This window comes from Mauremys reevesii, linkage group 1 (assembly GCF_016161935.1).
Source record: "Mauremys reevesii isolate NIE-2019 linkage group 1, ASM1616193v1, whole genome shotgun sequence".
NCBI lineage: Eukaryota > Metazoa > Chordata > Testudines > Geoemydidae > Mauremys > Mauremys reevesii.
This window is the reverse complement of record NC_052623.1, coordinates 214539735-214561260: the sequence shown is the minus strand read 5'-3', so window position 1 is coordinate 214561260 and position 21526 is coordinate 214539735. Positions and strand designations below refer to the sequence as shown.

The 21526-nt window shown below is 48.9% G+C and overlaps 1 protein-coding gene across 7 annotated transcripts; it reads left to right on the top strand.

Annotated features, from left to right (window-relative positions):
- Positions 1-2199: 2199 nt before the first annotated feature.
- IFFO1 (intermediate filament family orphan 1) lies at positions 2200-20672 on the top strand. Of its 7 annotated transcripts, none has more exons than XM_039518782.1 (10): positions 2200-3081; positions 9684-9744; positions 9830-9925; positions 10292-10432; positions 10876-10884; positions 11303-11487; positions 12580-12700; positions 16729-16821; positions 17084-17214; positions 19906-20672. In XM_039518782.1, exons 1-10 carry the CDS (start codon positions 2351-2353, stop codon positions 20006-20008), a joined length of 1671 nt encoding a protein of 556 aa, XP_039374716.1. In that variant the 5' UTR covers positions 2200-2350; the 3' UTR covers positions 20009-20672. The 7 variants fall into 7 exon arrangements, with proteins under 7 accessions (XP_039374716.1, XP_039374710.1, XP_039374749.1 ...); XM_039518776.1 differs by having other exon boundaries at positions 2202-3081; positions 16726-16821; XM_039518802.1 differs by having other exon boundaries at positions 2351-3081; positions 11327-11487.
- The last annotated feature ends 854 nt before the right edge of the window (positions 20673-21526 follow it).

The following is a 21526-nucleotide window of genomic DNA, read 5'->3' as shown; positions in this document are numbered from 1 at the left end:
TTCACTCTTGAAAGTCAGCAGGCTAGCCCCTCTCCTGGCTTCCTGAGAAATCCCCCCCTTTCCCCAGGAGGGCTTGTAGAGAACTCTGCAGCTTTCCACAGAGACTGCCAGCCCTAGCTCACCAGCTGTCCTTCCTCCTAGGTTTTCCCTGGTCCTTTATAGCCCTGCTCTCTTAATTGTACCTATTCTGCCTGGCACAGGGGTGATGGACCTGCATCATTTACAGGGCCCAGCCATGCTGGGATGAAGACATTGTGGAGATGCATATCATTTCTTTGGCTTAGTCTTGACCACAGAGGATGTTACGAGATACCTGCTGTTTTGTGGTAATAACGCTGAGGCTCTGTCAAAAATTGACGTTGCAAAAGAAAAGATGCTGGAGCAAACTGAAAAATGAACAAGCAACTAGTTAACTGGAGTGGATGATGGGTTAAAAGAATATTGCAAAGTCAGGAATACATAAGTTAGAAAGTGTCATAATTAAGGCTGCCTGTGTGCCTTTAATTCGCCCTTCCCCCTCCCTTAGGCTGATGCATTATGGTACAGTCTTTAATTTGTGATCACATACTATTATTTCTATAGCATCCCTTGCTTCATTCAGTGCACATGACGGACCTGTTCTGTGTGGTGAAGGAAACTGCTGTCTGTAGGACCCCCCATCTTATTTGTTGCAGAAAGGACTGTAGGGAGAGAAAGGATGGCCTCATGGCAGCTGAATCCTGCCCTGGAGAGTTCTATTCTTGCCTCTATATGAGGCTGGGCTGTGGGCAAGTCACAGCAACCAGACTTTTCACAGGCAGTTGCTAATTGTGTGCTTCTCATTTTCTGGGTCTCATTTGCAGAAGTGCTGGATTTTGATCAGTGTAGCTCTAAGTACTCTGAAAAATCAAGTCCTAGGTATCTCAAATTGGGCATCTAAAATTAGTGGGCACGTCTGACCTTAAACTCTGTGCCTAAGTCCCCTGTCTGTAAAAGGGGGATAAAACCCCTTCGTCTCACAGGGCTGTTGTAAAGATCAAGTAAAGTTTGTGAAGCATTTGGCTATTATAGTGATGAGAGCTGCAGAAAAGCCCATGAGGAAATACATAATTTTTGTCTTCAGAGCAGGGTTTGAACAGTGTGCAGGGAATGAGGCCTGGGGCTGTACATTGAGTAACATGGAGTAAATAAAATATATAATAGCTGCTCATTTAGCTGTGCACTGAATGAGAAAGGGGTCCGGTGGGAAAAACACCCTGTGATCATGTCATTAGAGACTGAATCTCCAGTTTGCAGGTGGGGAAATGGAGGAACGGGGATTAAGTGACTTGCCCAAGGTCACTCAGCAAGCCAGTGGCAGAGCTGGACATAGACTCCCTGCCTCCCAGTTCCTCTGAGTCCCAGTCTAGTAAAGGTAATCTTCAAAGAGCGTAATCATAAAGGCAAGACTCAACTGGTGAGTTAAACAGCAATTTTGGGGTGGGAGAAGAAAAACTCCGGTAACACCAGCAGCATGTCATTGCATAGACTAACTGCAGACACAAAATCTCAGCCAATCATCTGCCTAGCCATCATCAGCAGGCGACTCTCTGTAGGCACCATGAGGGTGGTGACCCACGCCTGGATGGATTTGAAAGTGGATACGGTTTGAGGGGGAGGTGCCCCTACATTTCAGGGCCTGCAGAGAAGCACCCAGGGCTTGTGGGAGAATCAAGGCTTTTGTTGGCGAGAAGGCAGGGGCTGGATGTCTCAGTAATTCATAGGACAGCGCGGTAGGGCAGGACTATACTGAGGAGAGCCTTGGAGGTAACGGCAGATTATCTAGCTCCTCGCTGCCTCCTGCGGGGCTTCTTGCATCTGGTGCTGGCCACTGCCAGAGCCAGGATATTAGGCTAGAGGGACGAACCACTAGGCTGCCCCCGCCTGAAAACCAGGGCGTGGCCGTGGCCATGGCTCCCCCCCGAGCCCCGCGGGGGCTGCAGAACCCCTCGCCCGAGGGAAAACCCAGAACCCGTCTCAGGTGGGGCACGTGAATGAGGCGCCCCCCGGAGGATTTTCTCTTTTTGTGCCTGGCTCTGACACTCCCCCGCCCTTCCCGGCTTCTACGTGCAGGCACCGGCGCTGCTGCTGCTGCTGCTGCTGCATTCCCGGGCCCCGCCCATCTGCAGCGCCGCCCGCCCCGCCCCGCAGCAGCAGCCGGCTCCCTCCTGCTCTCCGCCGGGGACTGCTCCCCGCAGCCCCCTCCCCCGGCCCGCCTCTGCCTCTGCCTCTGCCTGACAGCGGCCCTGCCGCAGCCCGGCCGGGCCCTGATTGGCCCCGCGCCCCCCTCTCTCCTCCCTCGCTCCGCTCCCAGCTCGGGCCGGCCGCAGCCATGAACCCGTTATTCGGCCCCAACCTCTTCCTCCTGCAGCAAGAGCAGCAGGGCCTGGCTGAGCCGGAGCCGCTTCCACCGGCGCCCCTGGGGGACTTTTTCGGCGGCGAGCTGGGCCCCGCGTCGGCAGCGCCCCCGTTCCCGGCCCCCCCCGCGGCCATGGCCCTGCGCAACGACCTGGGCTCCAACATCAACGTGCTGAAGACCCTGAACCTGCGGTTCCGCTGCTTCCTGGCCAAGGTGCACGAGCTGGAGCGCAGGAACCGGCAGCTGGAAAAACAGCTGCAGCAGGCGCTGGAGGAGGGGGGCAGCCGTCAGCGGGCTGTCCAGCGCCGGGATCAGGCCGTGCAGACCAGCTTCGTCAGCCCCATTCGCCCCCTGGGGCTTGCCCTGGGCAGCCCCCGGCCAGCTGGGCTCTGTGCCCCCTCTAGGGTTTTGAGCTCTCCCAGCTGCCCCCTCGGGGGACCATTCACGCCTTCTTCCCAGCCTCCTCCCTTGTCTGGCAGCCCCTTTTCATCCTCCTCTCGCTTCATGCCCGGCACCATCTGGTCCTTCTCGCAGGCCCGTCGGCTGGGCCCAGGACCTGAGACCACCCTGGTTCAGGGGCCGGGGGTCTCGTGGGTTCACCCTGACGGGGTTGGCGTGCAGATCGACACCATCACCCCTGAGATCCGGGCCCTCTACAATGTGTTGGCCAAGGTGAAGAGGGAGCGCGACGAGTACAAACGCAGGTGAGAAAGGGAGCAGGGTGAGTCTAGTGCAGGCAGGAGACTGAAGGGAGAATGGGGGCAGGGAGTGAGTGACAGCCCCAGGGCAACTGGGAGACGTGTCAGTGCAGGCAAGAGAGGGGGGCAGAGAATGGAGTGGTAGGGAGCTGTGGGGTGAATACAGCTAAAGGTGAGAAAGTGGAGGGGCTGCAGGGGAGTGTAAGGTAGGGAGCAGGGTGGTGAGTAGGTGGCTATTAGAGTAGAGGCAGTGGGGTGGGGCAATGGGACATGGATGAATGCAGATTGCAAATGCCAAGCACTCAAAATCATGAGTCAGGTCCCAAAAAATCATGAGATCAGGATACAAATTACAAAACTTTAAAAATGAAATGTGCTGGGCTCTTTTCATTTGTCTTCTGGTTTTTGAGCATTCATGCTGCATTCAGGTCACATTCTCCAGCTTTTCACCCCAACCATGAGGGCCTGAAACTTTTTTTAATGAAAGTTGAGATTCTCCTGAATTAACATGACTCCAGGAGCTGGGACTTAATTTTTTTCTTAAAGAGTTAGCAACACCAGAGTGAGATGATACAGCAAGTAAGGAGACTGGGCTTACAAGGGAAATAGGGAGCGGGGCTGAGTCGGAGTCAGGGAGGAGATGAAGTTTGGAGGTAAGGGCAGAGAGAGAGTCTCCAAGACTGTGGTAATTCAGTGTCAAAGACCAAGGGACCTTGCTGTGTAGTTGAAATGCTCTGGAGAAATCCCTGATAGGACTGTCTATTGGCCACCTAACCCCCTTTCTCCCTGTTGTCCTTCCTCTCCAAACCTCATATAAGAACATAGTCCTGTAGCATATCTAGTCCAGTATCCTAGCACCAGCTGCTTCAGAGGCAGGTGGAGGAAACCCTGCAGGGGGCAGTGATGGGATAACCTGTCCCAGGGAAAGTTTCCTCCTGACCCCAAGAGCTAGTGGTTGGCTTGTGCCCAAAGTTCTTGGATAGTCTTTTGATATCACTGGGAAGTCCTTGTTTTACTCTAGTTAAGGTGGCAACCACACTTCTGTTTAATGTCAAGTTTTAAACTGCTCTAACATTCACATGTTTAATAAGATCAGCCTGAAAACAAAAAGATCCCAGTTCAGGGCCTAGGGTAGAGTTGGGTGCAAATTTGGGGTAACTTGGCTTAGGGATTCTGGAGACATTCATTTCTTTGCCCACCTCCCCCACAGCCAAAAGACGTGAATTAAAAAACAAACAAACAAAATGTTCTTGTGATGCTTTGGGGGGATTTTTTAAGCAAAGAAAGGGGCAAAACTAAGATCAGTATTCAAATAAAATGTATAGCGCTGTTAACCCCTAACTGTCAGGTGCCAAGATCCAAATAATTCAAAAATAATCAGGCTTTCTTTTTGTCTCTGTGGAACAGGAAGCTGAAGTGCTGTGAGCTATGTATGGAACAGGAAGGGGTAGGGGGGACCAGACTGTTTTATGAAATACCTGATACTCAGAGGAAGGTGCACTTGACTAGGAAACAGATGCTCAAGAGTTCAAGTCTTCTCTTCTCTCGGCTGCTAGTGTTAATTTTCTGTGTGCGTCATACATATTATTTATTATGAAGTGCAGGCTTAGAGCCCTTTCCTAGGGGCAGGCACCTACCATTGCCCCTTTTTTGCAGATCATGTAACAGTGATGCTGCCCAATGTCACTGCTATCGGCGCTAGGAATAGAACCCAGGTCTCTAATACAGCAAACTCAGGTATCATCCATTCAGCCCTTTGCCTTTTGAAATTAGTATGCTAAAACTGAATTGCCCGGGGCTGCAGTCATACAAGCTGGAATGTCAGTGTAATAGGTGTGGTAATGAAGGACAGATTGTAGGAAGAAACAAGAAGGTCTTGTAATAGGTAATAATTGGAGATATACCAATCTCCTAGAACTGGAAGGGACCTTGAAAGGTCATTGAGTCCAGCCCCCTGCCTTCACTAGCAGGACCAATTTTTGCCCCAGATCCCTAAGTGGCCTCCTCAAGGATTGAACTCACAACCCTGGGTTTAGTAGGCCAATGCTCAAACCACTGAGCTATCCCTCTCCCCTTGTGATTGAGACAATGGAGAGTAGGACCCAGGAGAACTGGTTTATGTTCTTGAAGCCCCTCCACAGCCTGGCTCTGTGGTGGTTAGCAGTCACTTAAATTGTACATCTGGAGCTGGCCATCCTTCTGAGGTATTTTGGAGAACTAGCCCACCCTGAGGCACTAATGGTGACTCAGGAGACCCAGTTCTGAACTTTGCTACAGACTTCCTGAGTTTCCTTAGCCAAGTCACGTAGGCCCAGATCCTCAAAGGTATTTAGGGGCCAGCGATTTCAATGGGAGTTAGGTGTATAAATACCTTTGAGGATCTGGGCTTTAATCTCTGGCGGTTTCCAAAACTGTAAACTATTTGGGCTCCTCAGGAGCATGACCAGCCTGTTTTGGCTTGTTCACAGTTCAAGAGTTCGTTTTAGCTGGTTTGATGCTGAAGAACTTTGAAGGCTTTGGAGGGGTTCCGTATTCACCCCAGCACTCAGAGGGGCATTGTGTAGGTGATTCTGCGGGTACATTGGGAGGAGACAGGTGGGTGGTTAGAGATGCTGCAGGCCTGGGAGCCAGTGATGTGCTTGGTGTAACCTGTTTTTACATTGGGATAAAGAGAAGCCCCACAACCCCTTCCCCACATCGAGAACCTTCTGAGATGCACAGCTGCAGCTGTGATCCTCCAATGGTCCCGACTGGGAGGAGGAGGTTATGGGGCTCCCCTTTCCCACACACTTCTCCCACGTCAGTGGAAGAGCTTCTGGGATTCCCCATCTCCCATTCCTGGGGGCAAGGGGAGTGCAGAGACCCTTTCCGCTACATGGGCCCCAGTCTGAGGCCTGGATTCTGGCGATTTCCCCCCCCGGCAGTCTTTAGCTGATAGCTGACTTTCTCAAGGTATCTCCACTACCTGCTTCCTTCCTCCCACTGGGTTTCTAACACTGCTGGAGGCTAGGAGGAGGTCTGTGGAAGCTAATGCCTGAGGGGTAATAAGGCGTGCCCAAGAAACCATCCCCATTCCCTGCTGCAAAGTTTCCCTTCAGTCATGGTCCCTCACTTTCTCAAAAATAGGGGAAGTTCATATGCAAAAATGTAATGCTATGGAATTAAGGTTGCAGGAGCTCACCCAGGCCCTGGGCTTCTCATGTCCTCCTGCAATAAGAGTTGAATTTTCTAAACTTCAGTGCTTCAGACCCAGGAAATTCCTTGTTCCCATTGTCATCCTAATAGGGACACAGCTACGATTGTGTTTTGTAGGAAGAGTTGCATTAACTTAGTATTTCCTGGTTTTTGAATAGTTTTTTTGGGAATGAAATTCTTGCATTCTGGAAGGGCATAGGGCAGTGCTGAGTATCTGCACCTTGGCCAAAGGAGCCCCAAAGACTGCTGAGCCCCCAACAGTGTGATGAGGAAAGTTTCTCTTAAAATGTATAGGACTTTGGAGCAGAACACAGCTTGCAGGGAATCGGGAATATGAAGGGAGGAGAAGCAGCGACAAGAGACTGGGTGGGAACCACATTTGGGGTGGATAAGATTAAATGATGAGTCAATGATCTTAGGGGGAGAAAACATGTGTGCAGACTGCCAGGGATCATGCAGCTGGGAGCACAGTCATGTCTGCGTTCTCCCTTTCTTCCATGTGTATATATATGTATTCCCAGACACAAATGATAAGTTGTGGTTAAGATGGAGACTTCCTATCAGTAATTCAGGATAAACTACATGGCAAATATGGTGTGATTATCCCCAAACCTTGTATTACAAACCCAGGAAATCCACAGTTAAGGTTAAACTTAAAAGTGTCACCCGAACATGTTAAGGTTGGAAATATACAGTTTAAAGCACCCAAATAACCTTAACTCTGTCCGCTAGTGGCACCACAATGACCACGTGATGATAATTAAGGTATTTTAGTGTTCATGGTCCCAGATTGGCAGATATTGATTTTTAAAGACAGATTAGATTTTTTTTCATGTTGTTTTCCTCATGGTGTCGTGAGGCTTGGATGGGGAGGGGCTGGGTGTTGTCCTTGGCGTGGGAGGAGATGGGTTGGAAATGCTGGCCTAGTGTTGCCTGGTGGGTGGCCTGGTCTATATGGGGCAGAGGATCTCTCAGGTTTTCTGTCTTCCTCCCCTCACATTATCTGGTCCTCGGGCAGGTTACTGGAATATTGCGATGCTGGAGTGATGTGTGTGTTACATTGCATACAAAGGAAGGATCTGTGGCTCCCCATGGAGACTTGGGGTGGTGAGAAGGGGTAACAGGAGGAAGCTTTGCTCACAGTCCACAGGACATCCAGGATGCTGGCTGGAGCCTCTTGGCTGGTCTGGGCTGTGTGGTGGAAGTGTTCAGGGAGGTTATTATTAGGAATGGTGCATTGCAGATGGGGATGATAGAGTAGCTGAGAGGAGGAGAGTAACAGAGTGAGAGAGAGAGCGCCAGGGAAAGAGTAAGCAGGGGGTGAAGGATGGAGAGGATACACAGAAGTGTTGCTTCCACTAAGTATCACTGTCATTTTCTGACCCAGTGTTGAAATCCCTGTCTGTTCTACACCATAATGGTTATGGGGAATCACTACTTTAAAGCTGTTTCAGTAATGGGTCACTTTCCTAGTGTAGACAGGGCTACAGAGACAGGTTGAGTGATGGAAAGAGAGGCAGAAAGCACTGCAAGCCAGATCTGGAGGGAGAAGGAGGGAGAGGAAGAGATACTGAAGTATTTTGTGTCAGGGAAACTTTATTTGATCAGTTCCCATGTAAGATGCATCCTGTCTCTATCTCTGTCCTTCCCACTGTTGTGTGTCTCTTTCTTCTCCACTTTTTCCTCTTCTCCCCTATCAAGGTAAGAGGAACCCCCATGGACTCTTATCCTGCGGATGGAGGATGGGCTGCCTGCTTGTTCAGGGCAGTGGTCTGGGGTATCTAAAAAAGGCCAGCATGCAGCTTTAGGGTGGGACATTTTCTAACACAGTGAGCAATATTGCCAACCCCAGGTGTTCCAAAGTCATGTCAGGCACCAGAAATCAGGAGACTGGCTTAAAAAGAATGAGATAATAAATGTGGGATTCTTTCTATTTGCCGTCTGGTTTCTGAGCTTTTAGGATTCACATTTTCAAACTTTTCTGCCCAGCCACAAGCACTAGAAATGTGCTATGTTAAAAATGAAATCTGAGATTCTCATGTTGTTTTAGAACTCCAGGGGCTGGGGCTTTAAGAAAAACACCAAATATTGCAAGAATCATGATAAAATTGCAAGAGTTGGCAACTCATGAGTGCCCAGCCCAATGAGAAAATTCCACTCACCCAAAGGAAATGGAATAGCAACAACCTCATGCTGCGCTGTTCAACACAATAGAGCAGGGGCCAATACAGTGCACCACCAACCAATATGAACTACACATGGGAGAGGATACAGTTAATTAGCAAAGTGAAATACAACCCAGCACAACATAACAAAACATGGATCAACACATTGCAATACAACACAACACAAAACTGTACCACACAACCTAATATAGCACAGAATGGCACAACACCTGGTGATGAAATATAGCTTAGAGTATTGTAACCCATTGCAGCACAACACAACCAGCATAAAACTGTCAGTCATCTTGCAATAATTGCAGCATACCCAGCATGCTGCAGGGCAATACAGCTTAATATAGCCGTCTTTTGCAACACAATACAGCCTAAGTATAGTACAACCAGTTGAAACCCAACATAACCAGGGCAGAAGAGCCCTTTGCAGCCCAGCTGCAGTGCAGTACAACCCGGTGTAACATAATCCCTGAATAACCAATACAACCTAGCATAAAATAGGCCAGTTCAGCACAGCCCATCACAGTGCAATGCTGCTCAGCCCATTGCAGTGCAATACAGGGGATTATAGCATAGCCGGTTATACCACACAGCATAGACCATCACAACGTAGTACAGCCCTGTATAGTGGAGCCCTTTGCAGAGCTCTGCTATCCACTGTCCCAGTACAGCCCCATTTAATAACACAGCATATCTATATATAAATATAACACAAGCACAGCATAGACTGTTGCAGCCCCTCAGTGCCCGATACAGCCCAACGCCTGTTACTGCCTGTACAGCAAACCCCAGCATAGCCCAGGCTGGAGGCCACTCGCCTGAACTGTCATGGTGGGGACGGGCAGAGAGGACAATGGGCTAGATCTGCCAATGGATCTAATGTGGTCCTGGGGGAATGCGTTTCAGCTGCTAAATACAGCTTGTGGTTGGTGTCCTGAGGGCCTCGCACTGTGACGTGAAAGACAGTTGGTGAATTCTGAGTGAGATCAGTAGAGTCTGTGGCCAGGACCAGCTCGTGGTTGGAAGGCGTGACATGCATCCAACAGCTGTAGCTGTTTGGAAAGGAAGGGCATCAAATTCTCTCCCCCACTCCCAACACTCCTTGTATGACTAGAGTGGATCCTGTAGTGCGCAGTTCAGCAGTGAGGAAGGCAAGCTGCAGCTTCCAGCTCTGCCCTCCCCAACGGAGGGTGCTGTGGGGCAGGCAGGGTGTAATTGGCACATTTGTCTCGCTAGGTGGGAAGAGGAGTATACTGTGCGTGTCCAGCTGCAGGACCAAGTGACTGAGCTGCATGAGGTGAGGGGCCCATCCCCACTCCCCCTGCACTCCAGCCTCATTTCCTTGGCACTGATTCCAGTGTTTCCCTTTCTCCCCTGAGCAGGAGGCCCAGGAGGCTGAAGCGTGCCAGGAGGAGCTGGCCCTGAAGGTGAAGCAGCTCAAGGCAGAGTTGGTTGTCTTCAAGGGACTGATGAGCAATGTGAGTGCCCCTGTCCACCTAGCATACACCCTCAGCCACTGGCCAAGACATTGTGAACCCATCCCATGGCTCAGCAGACCTGCTCTGCATTTCCTCATAGTAATGCCGAACAAGGAATGTCTACAGAGTGACACAGCAGCGCCCAACCTGAGTGCATGGGGAAAGCCTCCAGCGTGAGCTCCCTCAGCAATGCCCTGACAGTGCCTGGCCCTGATTATAATGTCTCCAGCATGATGATCTCCCTCACCATGCCCAGGAGAATTCTCTGTCAGGACTCTGTGACAGAGGGTTCCGTGTGCCTTGTCTAACTATCCTTTTCCTCTGTCCCCTTGCCACCATGTGCTGGGCTGGTGCTCACTGGGTCAGAACCTCACAGAGCTGGATACCAAGATCCAAGAGAAGGCCATGAAAGTGGACATGGATATCTGCCGGCGCATTGACATCACAGCCAAGCTGTGTGATGTGGCACAGCAGCGTAACTGTGAGGACATGATCAAAATGTTTCAGGTGAGATGCACCTGCTGCTGTGAAACAGCTACCACTGGGGGAATGAGCTTCCAGCCAAGGGGAGAGACCAAAGCACTTGCATGCCTCTTGCAGAGGAGGGGCTCAGTCACCATAAGCCTTGTTCCACAAGTTCACCTGCTGTCCATATTGGGTTACGTGCGTTGGGGTGGGGAGCAGCAGGCAGAGAGGCAAGGGGAGAAGGCTGAGAGCTCCTGACGTTACTCGAGGCATTAGGAGTATCCACTCAACTCGTTATTCAGAGATACTGGGCGCTGGGATTCCTGAGAGCAGCTGCAGAAGAGGGAGACCTGGTGCAAAGTGTCTGTCTCTAACCCCTTCTCTCTCCACCCTCCCCTCTCTGTCTCTGCCTTTCTCTCTGTCCCTTTCCCTGTCTCTCTCTCTCTCACTCTCTCGCTCTGTCCCTGTCTCCCTCCCCCCTACAGAAGCAGCTGGTTAGTTTCATTCAGTTAAGAATATGTACAATTTAGACATTTTCTGTAAACTGAGGTTTGACTGTAAATATTGACATATTTCACTTAGACTCTCTCTCCTTCCTCTCTCTGCCTTTCTCTTTCCCTCTGTCTCTGGATCTGGGGGCGGGGAGGGTTGAGTTCTTCAATTAAACCACATTCTTCTCATCAGGTTCACAGATTCCATCTTTAGTTGCATAGTTTTTAATTTTAAAATATTCTAAAATCACATTTTAGCCATTGCACCATCTTTAACCTGATCATAATAAGCCCCCCTCTCTCACTCTCTCTTCCTTCTTTCTTTCTTTCTTACTTTCCCTATCTTCCTACCCCTGTGCCATTCCTTTTCCCTCCATCTCCTCTCAACAACCCGACCTTGGACCCGGCCTTGTTTCTGTAGTCTCTGCACTTGTCTCCCATTAAGGTCCCAGCCACGGCGGGGCGGAAGCGGGAGCGGAAGCTGATCAGTGACGAGGACACTTCGCTGTCTGAGAACGATGCCTCCAAAAAGCCTGAAGAGGAGGAAGATGAAGAGACCACAGCCATGAGCATCAATGAGGAGATGCAGAGGATGCTGAACCAGCTGTGAGTGTAGCCCAGCCCTTACTTCTGCCCCACACCTGCTGCTGAGACAGGCTGGGACTGGAGCCATTGTGAGTTGTGTCATAGCCAGCTCTCCTGCCCTGTTCCCTACTGCTCTTCCCCGTGCTGGGAGAGGCTGGGACTGGTGTAGCTGAAAGTTCCCCCACAGCCAATGGCTCTTCCATGTTCATTACAGCAGTGGTTTTCAAACTTTATTTCTGGTGACCCGGTTGAAGAAAATTGTTGATGCCTGTGACCCAGCGGAACTGGGATTAGCAGTTTGGGGTGTGGGAGGAGCTCAGGGCTGGGGCAGAGGGTTGGCATGCGGGGATGAGGGCTGTGGGGTGGGGCTGGGAATGAGGGGGTTAAGGGTGTGGGAGAGGGCTCTGGGCTGGGGCAGAGGGTTGGGGTGCGGGAGGGGGGCTGAGGGTGCAGGCTCTGGGATGGGGCTGGTGATGAGGGGTTTGGGGTGCAGGAGGGGGCTCTGGGTTTGAGGGGAGGGCTCAGGGCTTGAGCAGGGGGTTGGGGCACGTGTTTACCTCCAGTGGTTCCTGATCAGTGGTGCAGCTGGGGTGCAGAGGTAGGCTTCCCGCCTGTCCTGGCACTGCGGACCACGCTATGCCCCAGAAGTGGCCAGCAGCAGGTCCAGCTCCTAGGCGGAGGTGCACAAGCAGCTCCACGCAGCTCTCGCCCGCAGGCACTGCCAATGGGAGTGCGGAGCCGGTGCAGCACGCGGAGCCCTGTGGTCCCCCTGCCTAGGAGCCAGACCTGCTGATGGCTGCTTCCAGGGCTCAGCGCGGTGTCAGAATAGGTAGGAACTAGCCTACCTTAGCTGGGCAGCACTGCAGATAGGACTTTTAATGGCCCGGTCAGCAATGCTGACCAGAGCTTCTGCAACCCAGTGCCTTCTATTCTGCGACCCAGTACTGGGTCGCGACCCACAGTTTGAAAACCACTGCATTACAGCACCTTCCTGTGGGGAAAAGCCAGGATTGGGAATTCCCCCACAGTTAGTATTGAAGCCTCACACTTTGTAGCTCTTCCCACTGGGAGAGTTCCCCTCTCTTTGCTGACATGTGGTTTCCTTGTCCCCAGGAGGGAGTATGATTTTGAGGATGACTGTGACAGTCTCACATGGGAGGAGACAGAGGAAACGCTGCTGCTCTGGGAGGATTTCTCCGGATACGCTATTGCAGCTGCAGAGGTGCCTGGGGAGGTAACACCAGCTTTATGCTCCAGTCATACCCCATCTCCAGCTGCCCTCTGTCTGTGTCTCTCTCTCTCTCTCTCTCTGATACAGTGTGGATCCCTCATTCCTCTTTATGCTAATTCCTACACAAATACTCAGGCATTTCTAAAAGATTCATAGAATCGTAGACTTTAAGGTCAGAAGGGACCATTATGATCATCTAGTCTGACCTCCTGCACAACGCAGGCCACAGAATCTCACCCACCCACTCCTGTAACAAACCCCTAACCTATGTCTGAATTATTGAAGTCCTCAAATTGTGGTTTGAAGACCTCAAGCTGCAGAGAATCCTCCAGCAAGTGACCTGTGCCCCATGCTGCAGAGGAAGGCGAAAAACTTCCAGGGCCTCTGCCAATCTGTCCTGGAAGAAAATTCCTTCCTGACCCCAAATATGGCGATCAGTTAAACCCTGAGCATGTGGGCAAGACTCACCAGCCAGCACCCAGTCTCCTTTCATAAGACAAGTTTTTCATTCCTTGGATCATCCTAGTAGCCCTTCTCTGTACCTGTTCCAGTTTGAATTCATCCTTCTTAAACATGGGAGACCAGAACTCCACACAGTATTCCAGATGAGGTCTCACCAGTGCCTTGTATAATGGTACTAACACCTCCTTATCTCTACTGGAAATACCTCGCCTGATGCATCCTAAAACTGCATTAGCTTTTTTCACAGCCATATCACATTGGCGGCTCATAGTCATCCTGTGATCAACCAATACTCCAAGGTCCTTCTCCTCGTCTGTTACTTCCAACTGATGTGTCCCCATCTTATAACAATAATTCTTGTTATTAATCTCTAAATGCATGACCTTGCACTTTTCACTATTAAATTTCATCCTGTTACTATTACTCCAGTTTACAAGGTCATCCAGATCTTCCTGTATGATACCCCGGTCCTTCTCTGTGTTAGCAATACCTCCCAGCTTTGTGTCATCTGCAAACTTTATTAGCACATTCCCACTTTTTGTGCCAAGGTCAGTAATAAAAAGATTAAATAAGATTGGTCCCAAAACTGTTCCCTGAGGAACTCCACTAGTAACCTCCCTCCAGCCTGACAGTTCACCTTTCAGTACAACCTGTTGTAGTCTTCCCTTTAACCAGTTCCTTATCCACCTTTCAATTTTCATATTGATCCCCATCTTTTCCAATTTAGCTAATAATTCCCCATGTGGAACCGTATCAAATGCCTTACTGAAATCGAGGTAAATTAGATCCACTGCGTTTCCTTTGTCTAAAAAAATCTGTTACCTTCTCAAAGAAGGAGATCGGGTTGGTTTGGCACGATCTACCTTTTGTAAAACCATGTTGTATTTCGTCCCAATTACCATTGATCTCAATGTCCTTAACTACTTTCTCCTTCAAAATTTTTTCCAAGACCTTGCATACTACAGAGTCAAACTAACAGGCCTATAGTTGCCCGGATCACCTTTTTTTCCTTTCTTAAAGATAGGAACTATGTTAGCAATTCTCCAGGCATACGGTACAACCCCTGAGTTTATAGATTCATTAAAAATTGTTGCTAATGGGCTTGCAATTTCATATGCCAGTTCCTTTAATATTCTTGGATGAAGATTATCTAGGCCCCCTGATTTCATCCCATTAAGCTGTTTGAGTTTGGCTTCTACCTCGGATGTGGTAATATCTACCTTCATATCCTCATTCCCATTCGTCATCCTACCATTATCCCTAAGCTCCTTACTTTGCCTCAGTCTTTAATGAGGCTAATATTTGTTTAGATATTGGGCCATGCCTAGATTATCCTTAACCTTCACTCCATCCTCAGTGTTTAGCGGTCCCATTTCTTATTTCTTTGTTTTCTTCTTATTTATATGGTTATAAAACCTTTTACTATTGGTTTTAATTCCCTTTGCAAGGTCCAACTTGACATGGCTTTTGGCCTTTCTCACTTTATCCCTACATGTTCTGACCTCAATAAGGTAGCTGATCACTCCCATCTTCCATTCTTTGTAGGCTTTCTGCTTTTTTCTTAATCACCTCTCTGAGATCCTTGGTCTACAACTCCTGCCTATGAATTTCCCCCCGTTTCTTGGGATGCAGGCTTCTGATAGTTTCTGCAACTTTGACTTGAAGTAATTCCAGGCCTCCTCCACCTTTAGATCCACAAGTTCTTCAGTCCAATCCACTTCCCTAACTAATTTCCTTAATTTTTTAAAGTTAGCCCTTTTGAAATCAAAAACCCTAGTCACCGATCTATTTTTGTTTATTCTTCCTTTTAGTTTAAACTGAATTAGCTCATGATCACTCAAACCAAGGTTGTCCCCTACAATCATTTCTTCTATGAGGTCCTCACTACTCACCAAAACCAAATCTAAAATGGCATCCCCTCTTGTTGGTTCAGCAACTACTTAGAATCATAGAATCTCAGGGTTGGAAGGGACCTCAGGAGGTCATCTAGTCCAACCCCCTGCTCAAAGCAGGACCAGTCCCCAGACACTAAGGAATCCATCAGCTATCGCGTCTAGGAAAATCTGAGCCCTATTATTATTACTAGCACTTGTCCTCCAGTCTAAATCTGGGAAGTTAAAGTCTCCCACTCCCATGATCACACAATTTCCATTAGTATTTACTTCATAAAAAACCATTAAAAAGGTCTCTATCCATATCCAAATCAGATCCCGGCGGTCTATAGCACACCCCAAGCACTCTCTCAGGGTAGGCTCTAGTAGCTTTCTACCCCAATGTGATTTTTGCCCAGACAGACTCTGTCTTATCCATTCCATCCCTTCTTATTTCTTTACAGTTAACCTCATCATTGATATACAATGCTACTCCACCACCTTTGCCTTTATTTCTGTCTTTCCTAAACAGCACATAGCCTTCAATACCTGTACTCCAGTCATGACTACTATTCCACCATGTTTCTGTTATCTCTATAGTATCTGGTTTCACTTCCTGAACCAATAACTCTAGTTCCTCCATTTTGTTACCTAGGCTCCTCGCATTAGTGCACAAACATCTTAATTTTTGCCGTTTGGCTTCACTGACATTCTTTACCCAATTAGGCACAGACATTCTACCACCAGTATCACCGATTAGACTGGTTTCTACACTACCCTTCCTCCTTATGTCCATTCTCCTACCCACGGCTGTATCCTTTCTTACTTCGTTTTCTTCCCTCTCAATGTTAAAATCCCCACCGCCGTGCAGTCTTGAGTGTTTGTTACCCCGAAGCTCTCATTCAAATGCAGAATATTCAAACACCCCTGTCTAGGCCCTACATGGCCTTCCCCCCACCAGTTAGCTACACCGCCTTGCCCCTGTAAAATGTGCCCAGATCTCCTTTTCAGACTGGCCTAAGGCCTCTTGTCTGAGGTCCTTGCCAAAGCCAGCAAGCATAGAAAAGTCCTACCCAGCTGGTAAGGTGCCATCTCTAGCTGCTCCAGGCTCCAGTGACCCCTCATTCTGTCCCTTAAACTCACCTATGAAACTATCAGCCCTTGAGTGAGAAGGAAACTCATTTTGCACCACCTAAGATGAGGCCTGAAAGTCCAGTTGGCCAAGGCCCCTGCATAGCCAGCACTCCAGCTGCTCCCCTTGACCGTGGTGGGTTAACAGTTGTGGGGTCTCGGGGCGGGGGCTGTTGGGGATGGGGGGCTGTCTCTCTGCCACAATCCCCAATGTCTCAGGGCAACGCTGTGCTTTTGTGGGACAAAACTTCACACTGTCTGTCCCATCCCTGCTGCTAGGTGGGAGAGCCCTGGCTGATCAAGTGGGTATAGGTGTAGCTGTACCAGCAAATATGGGGTGAATGCAAACATGGGGTCAGGCTGTAGTTGTGGCCTGTTAAATGGGATTTGTGTGAACTGGGAACACCCCCCCCCCCAATCCTGTGTCACTGTCTGTCTCTGTTCCCTACCCTTTCCTCACTCTCTCTGGTGCCTCCGGGTCTTTCTCTGATCTCTCACTCTGTGCTTTCTGATGTCTGGCAACTGCCCTGTCTCCAAACATCATGGCATCCTCTTCTCCCCCAGCAGCAGGATGACTGTCTGGAGAAGGTGATTAAGGACACAGAGTCGCTCTTCAAGAGCCGCGAGAAGGAATATCAGGAAACCATCGACCAAATAGAGGTGGGAGAAGGACGTAGTGGGGAAGATGAGGGTGGACAAGGAGGTGGGAGATGTAGGAATAGACCCCAGGAGGGACAAGAAAATCGGTAATTGTGGATGTCTCCCTCTGACTGGCTGGTGTAGCTAGGTAGTGTCCCCTGGTGGGAGGAGAAGGTAGGCAGTGTCATCTGGCGGGCTGGCTGGGACAGTATGCAGTGTCCCCATGTGGCACAGAGAGTGCCACGCCGGCAGGTTCAGCTCCTCATTGCTCCCCCTTGTGCAGCTGGAGCTTGCAACAGCAAAGAATGACATGAATCGGCATCTGCATGAATACATGGAAATGTGCAGCATGAAGCGTGGGCTGGATGTGCAGATGGAGACCTGCCGCCGGCTCATCACCCAATCTGGAGACAGGTGAGCTCCAGGATAGGGAGGGCCAGGATTCCTGGGTTCCAGTCCCAGCTCTGGGGGCGGGGGCATTGGATCTAGTGGCTCAGAGTCAGGGGACGGAGTTAGGACTCTTGGGTTCAATTCAGTTCTGTGCTTTATAGGTTTGTGTACTGCACTCCTCGCTGTATTATCTGAATGCCTTCCAGATTAAGCATCATGACGACGTGTTTGTCACGTGGTGGTTGTTCACTCATCCTCTCCCCTGGGAGTGAAGTGTGCCCAGTGCAGTGCTTTGGTTTGGGGGGCATTGCTTGTTTTGAATGTACATGTTACTCTGTATCTTCTGTTCGAGAAGGCAAAGTCAAAGAAATGCACCTTGTACTTGGAGAGGAAGGCACTTAGGTTTGTACCTTCTCCCACTCAGACAAGGTTCTACTCCCAGCACTGGGAGAAGAGTGGGCACTACTAGGGGGACTGGGAATTGAGGCTCCTGGGTTCTGTTCCCAGTTCTCGCAGGGGAATGGGAGCTAGTGCATTGATGGGTGAGGGGCCGGGCTGGCTGTCACAACTGGATTGGACTCGGAATGATGAGCTTGCAGACTCCTCACAGGAGTTGAATTTGGTGCCAGGTGCCTATAGAAGATGAATCATGCTCAGCTGTCAGCTTTGACAGATGATGTCATTGTCTAAAAAGAGCCTGGAAAAGAGCATCACTGATCTGCTGGGACATTCTGCCGGCCTGTGGGAGTATGAAGTCAGTGCAGCTCTGGGCTGGGCCCTGCTGGAATGAGCTCACAGTGTCACTTCCCTCCTCCATATCCCCCTCAGCAGGATACTGCCGGGATATTGCTCTGAGGAAAGCTCCCCATCATTGGCCCCAGTGTTTATTTAGGCTCCATATAACCCCCTTTCCCTCTCAGTGGTACTCTACAGGACCCATATAATGTCATGTGTTTACTTCCCAGTGTTAACTACACCCCTTCCAGTACCTGAGGAATCCATCCGGTTCTACAGCACCCCCTAGGTATCAGTTAGAATTAGGGCTGTCAAGCATTTAAAAAAATTAATCATGATTAATCGCGCTGTTAAACAATAATAGAATACCATTTATTTAAATATTTGTGGACGTTTTCTACATTTTCAAATATATTGATTTCAACTACAGCACACAACACAAGGTGTACCGTGCTTACTTTATTTTTGATTACAAGTATTTGCACTGTAAAACAACAAAAGAAATAGTATTTTTCAATTCACCTAATACAAGTACTGTAGTGCACTCTCTTTACCATGAAAGTTAAACTTACAAATGTAGAATTTTTTTTACATGACTGCACTCAAAAATAAAACAATGTAAAACTTTAGCGCCTACAAGTCCACCCAATCCTACTTCTCGTTCGGCCAATGCTGAACAAGATAATGCTGCCCGCTTCTTGTTTACAATGTCACCTGAAAGTGAGAACACGTGTTCTCATGATACTGTTGTAGCCGGCGTCGCAAGATATTTACGTGGCAGATGCACTAAAGATTCATATGTCCCTTCATGCTTCAACCACCATTCCAGAGGACATGTATCCATGCTGATGACGGGTTCTGCTCGATAACAATCCAAAGCAGTGCAGACCGACTCATGTTCATTTTCATTATCTGACAGATGCCACCAGCAGAAGGTTGATTTTTCTTTTTGGTCGTTCGGGTTCTGTACTTTCCGCATCAGAGTGTTGCTCTTTTAAGACTGCTGAAAGCATGCTCCACACCTCATCCTTCTCAGATTTTGGAAGGCACTTCAGATTCTTAAACCTTGGGTTGAATGCTGTAGCTATCTTTAGAAATCTCACATTGGTACCTACTTCTCGTTTTGTGAATTCTGCAGTGAAAGTGTTCTTAAAATGAACATGTGCTGGGTCATCATCCAAGACTGCTATAACATGAAATATATGGCAGAATGCGGGTAAAACAGAGCAGGGGACATACAATTCTTCCTCAAGGAGTTCAGTCACAAATTTAATTAACATATTATTTTTTTAACGAGCGTCATCAGCATGGAAGCATGTCTCTGGAATGATGGCCGAAGCATGAAGGGGCATACGAATGTTTAGCATATCTGGCACGTAAATACCTTGCAATGCTAGCTACAAAAGTGCCATGCCAAATGCCTGTTCTCACTTTCTGGTGACATTGTAAATAAGAAGAGGGCAGCATTATCTCCCATAAATGTAAACAAACTTGTTTGTCTTAGCGATTGGCTGAACAAGAAGTAGGACTGAGTGGACTTGTAGGCTCTGAAGATTTATATTGTTTTGTTTTTGAATGCAGTTATGCAACAAAATAAAATCTACATTTGTAAGTTGCATTTTTCATGACAAAGAGATTGCACTATGGTATTTGTATTAGGTGAATTGAAAAATACTATTTTATCATTTTTACAGTGCAAATATTGGTAATAAAAAATATACACTTTGATTTCAATTAGAACAAGAATACAATATATACGAAAATATAGAAAAAATCCAAAATATTTAATATATTTTAAATGTTATTCTATTATTTAACAGTGCAATTAAAACTGCAATGAATCGAGATTAATTTTTTTGAGTTAATCGCGTGAGTTAACTGTGATTAATTGACAGCCCTAGTTATAATAGCTCTGCTTCTCTCCTGCCCCTCCGCCCCCAGTCTGGTGCCCATGTGACCCTGCCCTTTGTTCTCTTTCAGAAAGTCTCCTGCTTTCACACCACCCTCTAACAGTGAACCGGCCCTGAATGAGGATACCGAGGAGTCCAATCACGACCTCCCAGCGGATGCCTCTATCAGATAATTTGAGAGGCCCTGCCCACTCCTGGCAAGGCAGAGAGCAGGGGTGTCTGAACTGTGGCTGGGAGAGACTGACAGGGAGCCACCATCAGAACTCTATCAAATCCCTCCTCATTTGGGGCAGGGGTGGAGAATTTACCCAGAAAGGACATGTTGTAAATGAGAACAGCTAGCTAGAGCTGAGGGCCCTCACACAGGGTTCCCTTCCCTCTCCCCACCTCTGTCTTCCCCTCCCCCACTTGGATCTTACTGGGGTTCAGACAGGGAGGATCCAACTTTATTATAGCAGCATCCCCTGGGACCTGTCTCCTGGGGACCACTGCCTCCGTCCCCTGTCCTGGTATACTTGACATGTCTCCCTCTGCACCCCTTGTGCTGCTCAGAAGTAGAACTGGAGCTGTGTCCCTCTGCAAACATTGGTGCCAACTGGACCGAGTGCTGGACTCTCTCTGCCCTCTGTGCTCATTGAACACTCCCGTGGTCCCTGCACCACAGCACACAAGGTACCGAGAGCCTCTTCTCTCCTTGGGGACAAGGAAAGGGCCATTGGCTCCTGCCCCCTCCAGGCACTTTGCTTTGCTGTGCATCTGTGGTGTGATGACAGTGTATATGTGTTTGTGATGGAAATGAGGACTCATTAAATGGGACAATAATGCCCTTTTTCTACAGCTGTGTGGGGTTTTATTTAGCTGGCATGGGAGTTGGAGGACACTGCTGAGAGGAAGCTTCCCGTAGGCAGCCCACATTGGGCACTGCCTGGGCACTGCTGCAGGGAAGGGTCTGTTGCTGCAGCTTCTGCTGGAGTCTCAGGGGAGTTAATGATGCTCCATCCCTCGGTCTGTCTATCACCATGTTTGGGGAACATGGTGGGTAAGAGGGCTCCATTGCTGGGGTCACGCTGCCCTCCAGGGACTGCACTTAGTGTTTTGATTGTGGTAGCAATCGAGAGGCTCCCGCCAATGCGCTAGGCTTGGTTTTAAAAATAACAAAGAAGTAGACATGGTCCTTGCTCTGCTGAGCTTCCATTCTAAGCAAGGACGGGGCTTATGCTGCCCTGACTCTTGCTCAAGGACCCCACAGGAACCTGCGTTACCCTCCCATTTGTCACCCTTCCCCACACTCTCAGCGCATTCTTATCCACTGCTGGCAATGGGAGTTCCTGTAACACTATGCACAGGGGCAATGTCTGCTCTCATCACATACCTGGAATTAACCTCTGTGTCCAGTACACCTTAACTAAGAATTCACTCCCTATCTCCTTGCAAACCTTTTACCCACAAAAGCTTATCCCCAAATAAATCTGTTAGTCTTTAAGGTGCCACTGGACTCCTTGTTGTTAAAATGAGTCCTGATGAATGTCAAATGTAACAACTGGCTACAGGATAATGGAAAATACTCTCTCTCTCATCTGTCGTGGGATGGGATGGTAGTACTCTTCCAGAGGAAGGAAGACTGGTCTCTCAAGTTCACTGTATGTTGCAGAACATTCTCATTTTGGCTGAATCAGGCTGCACTGAATGAT

Excerpts from the sequence above, each read along its gene's own strand:
- IFFO1 (XM_039518776.1), top strand. The coding sequence starts at position 2,351 with ATGAACCCGTTATTCGGCCCCAACCTCTTCCTCCTGCAGCAAGAGCAG. Across the intron at positions 9,926-10,291 it reads TCAAGGGACTGATGAGCAAT|AACCTCACAGAGCTGGATAC; the intron begins GTGAGTGCCCCT and ends TCACTGGGTCAG. Across the intron at positions 16,822-17,083 it reads AAACCATCGACCAAATAGAG|CTGGAGCTTGCAACAGCAAA; the intron begins GTGGGAGAAGGA and ends CCCCTTGTGCAG.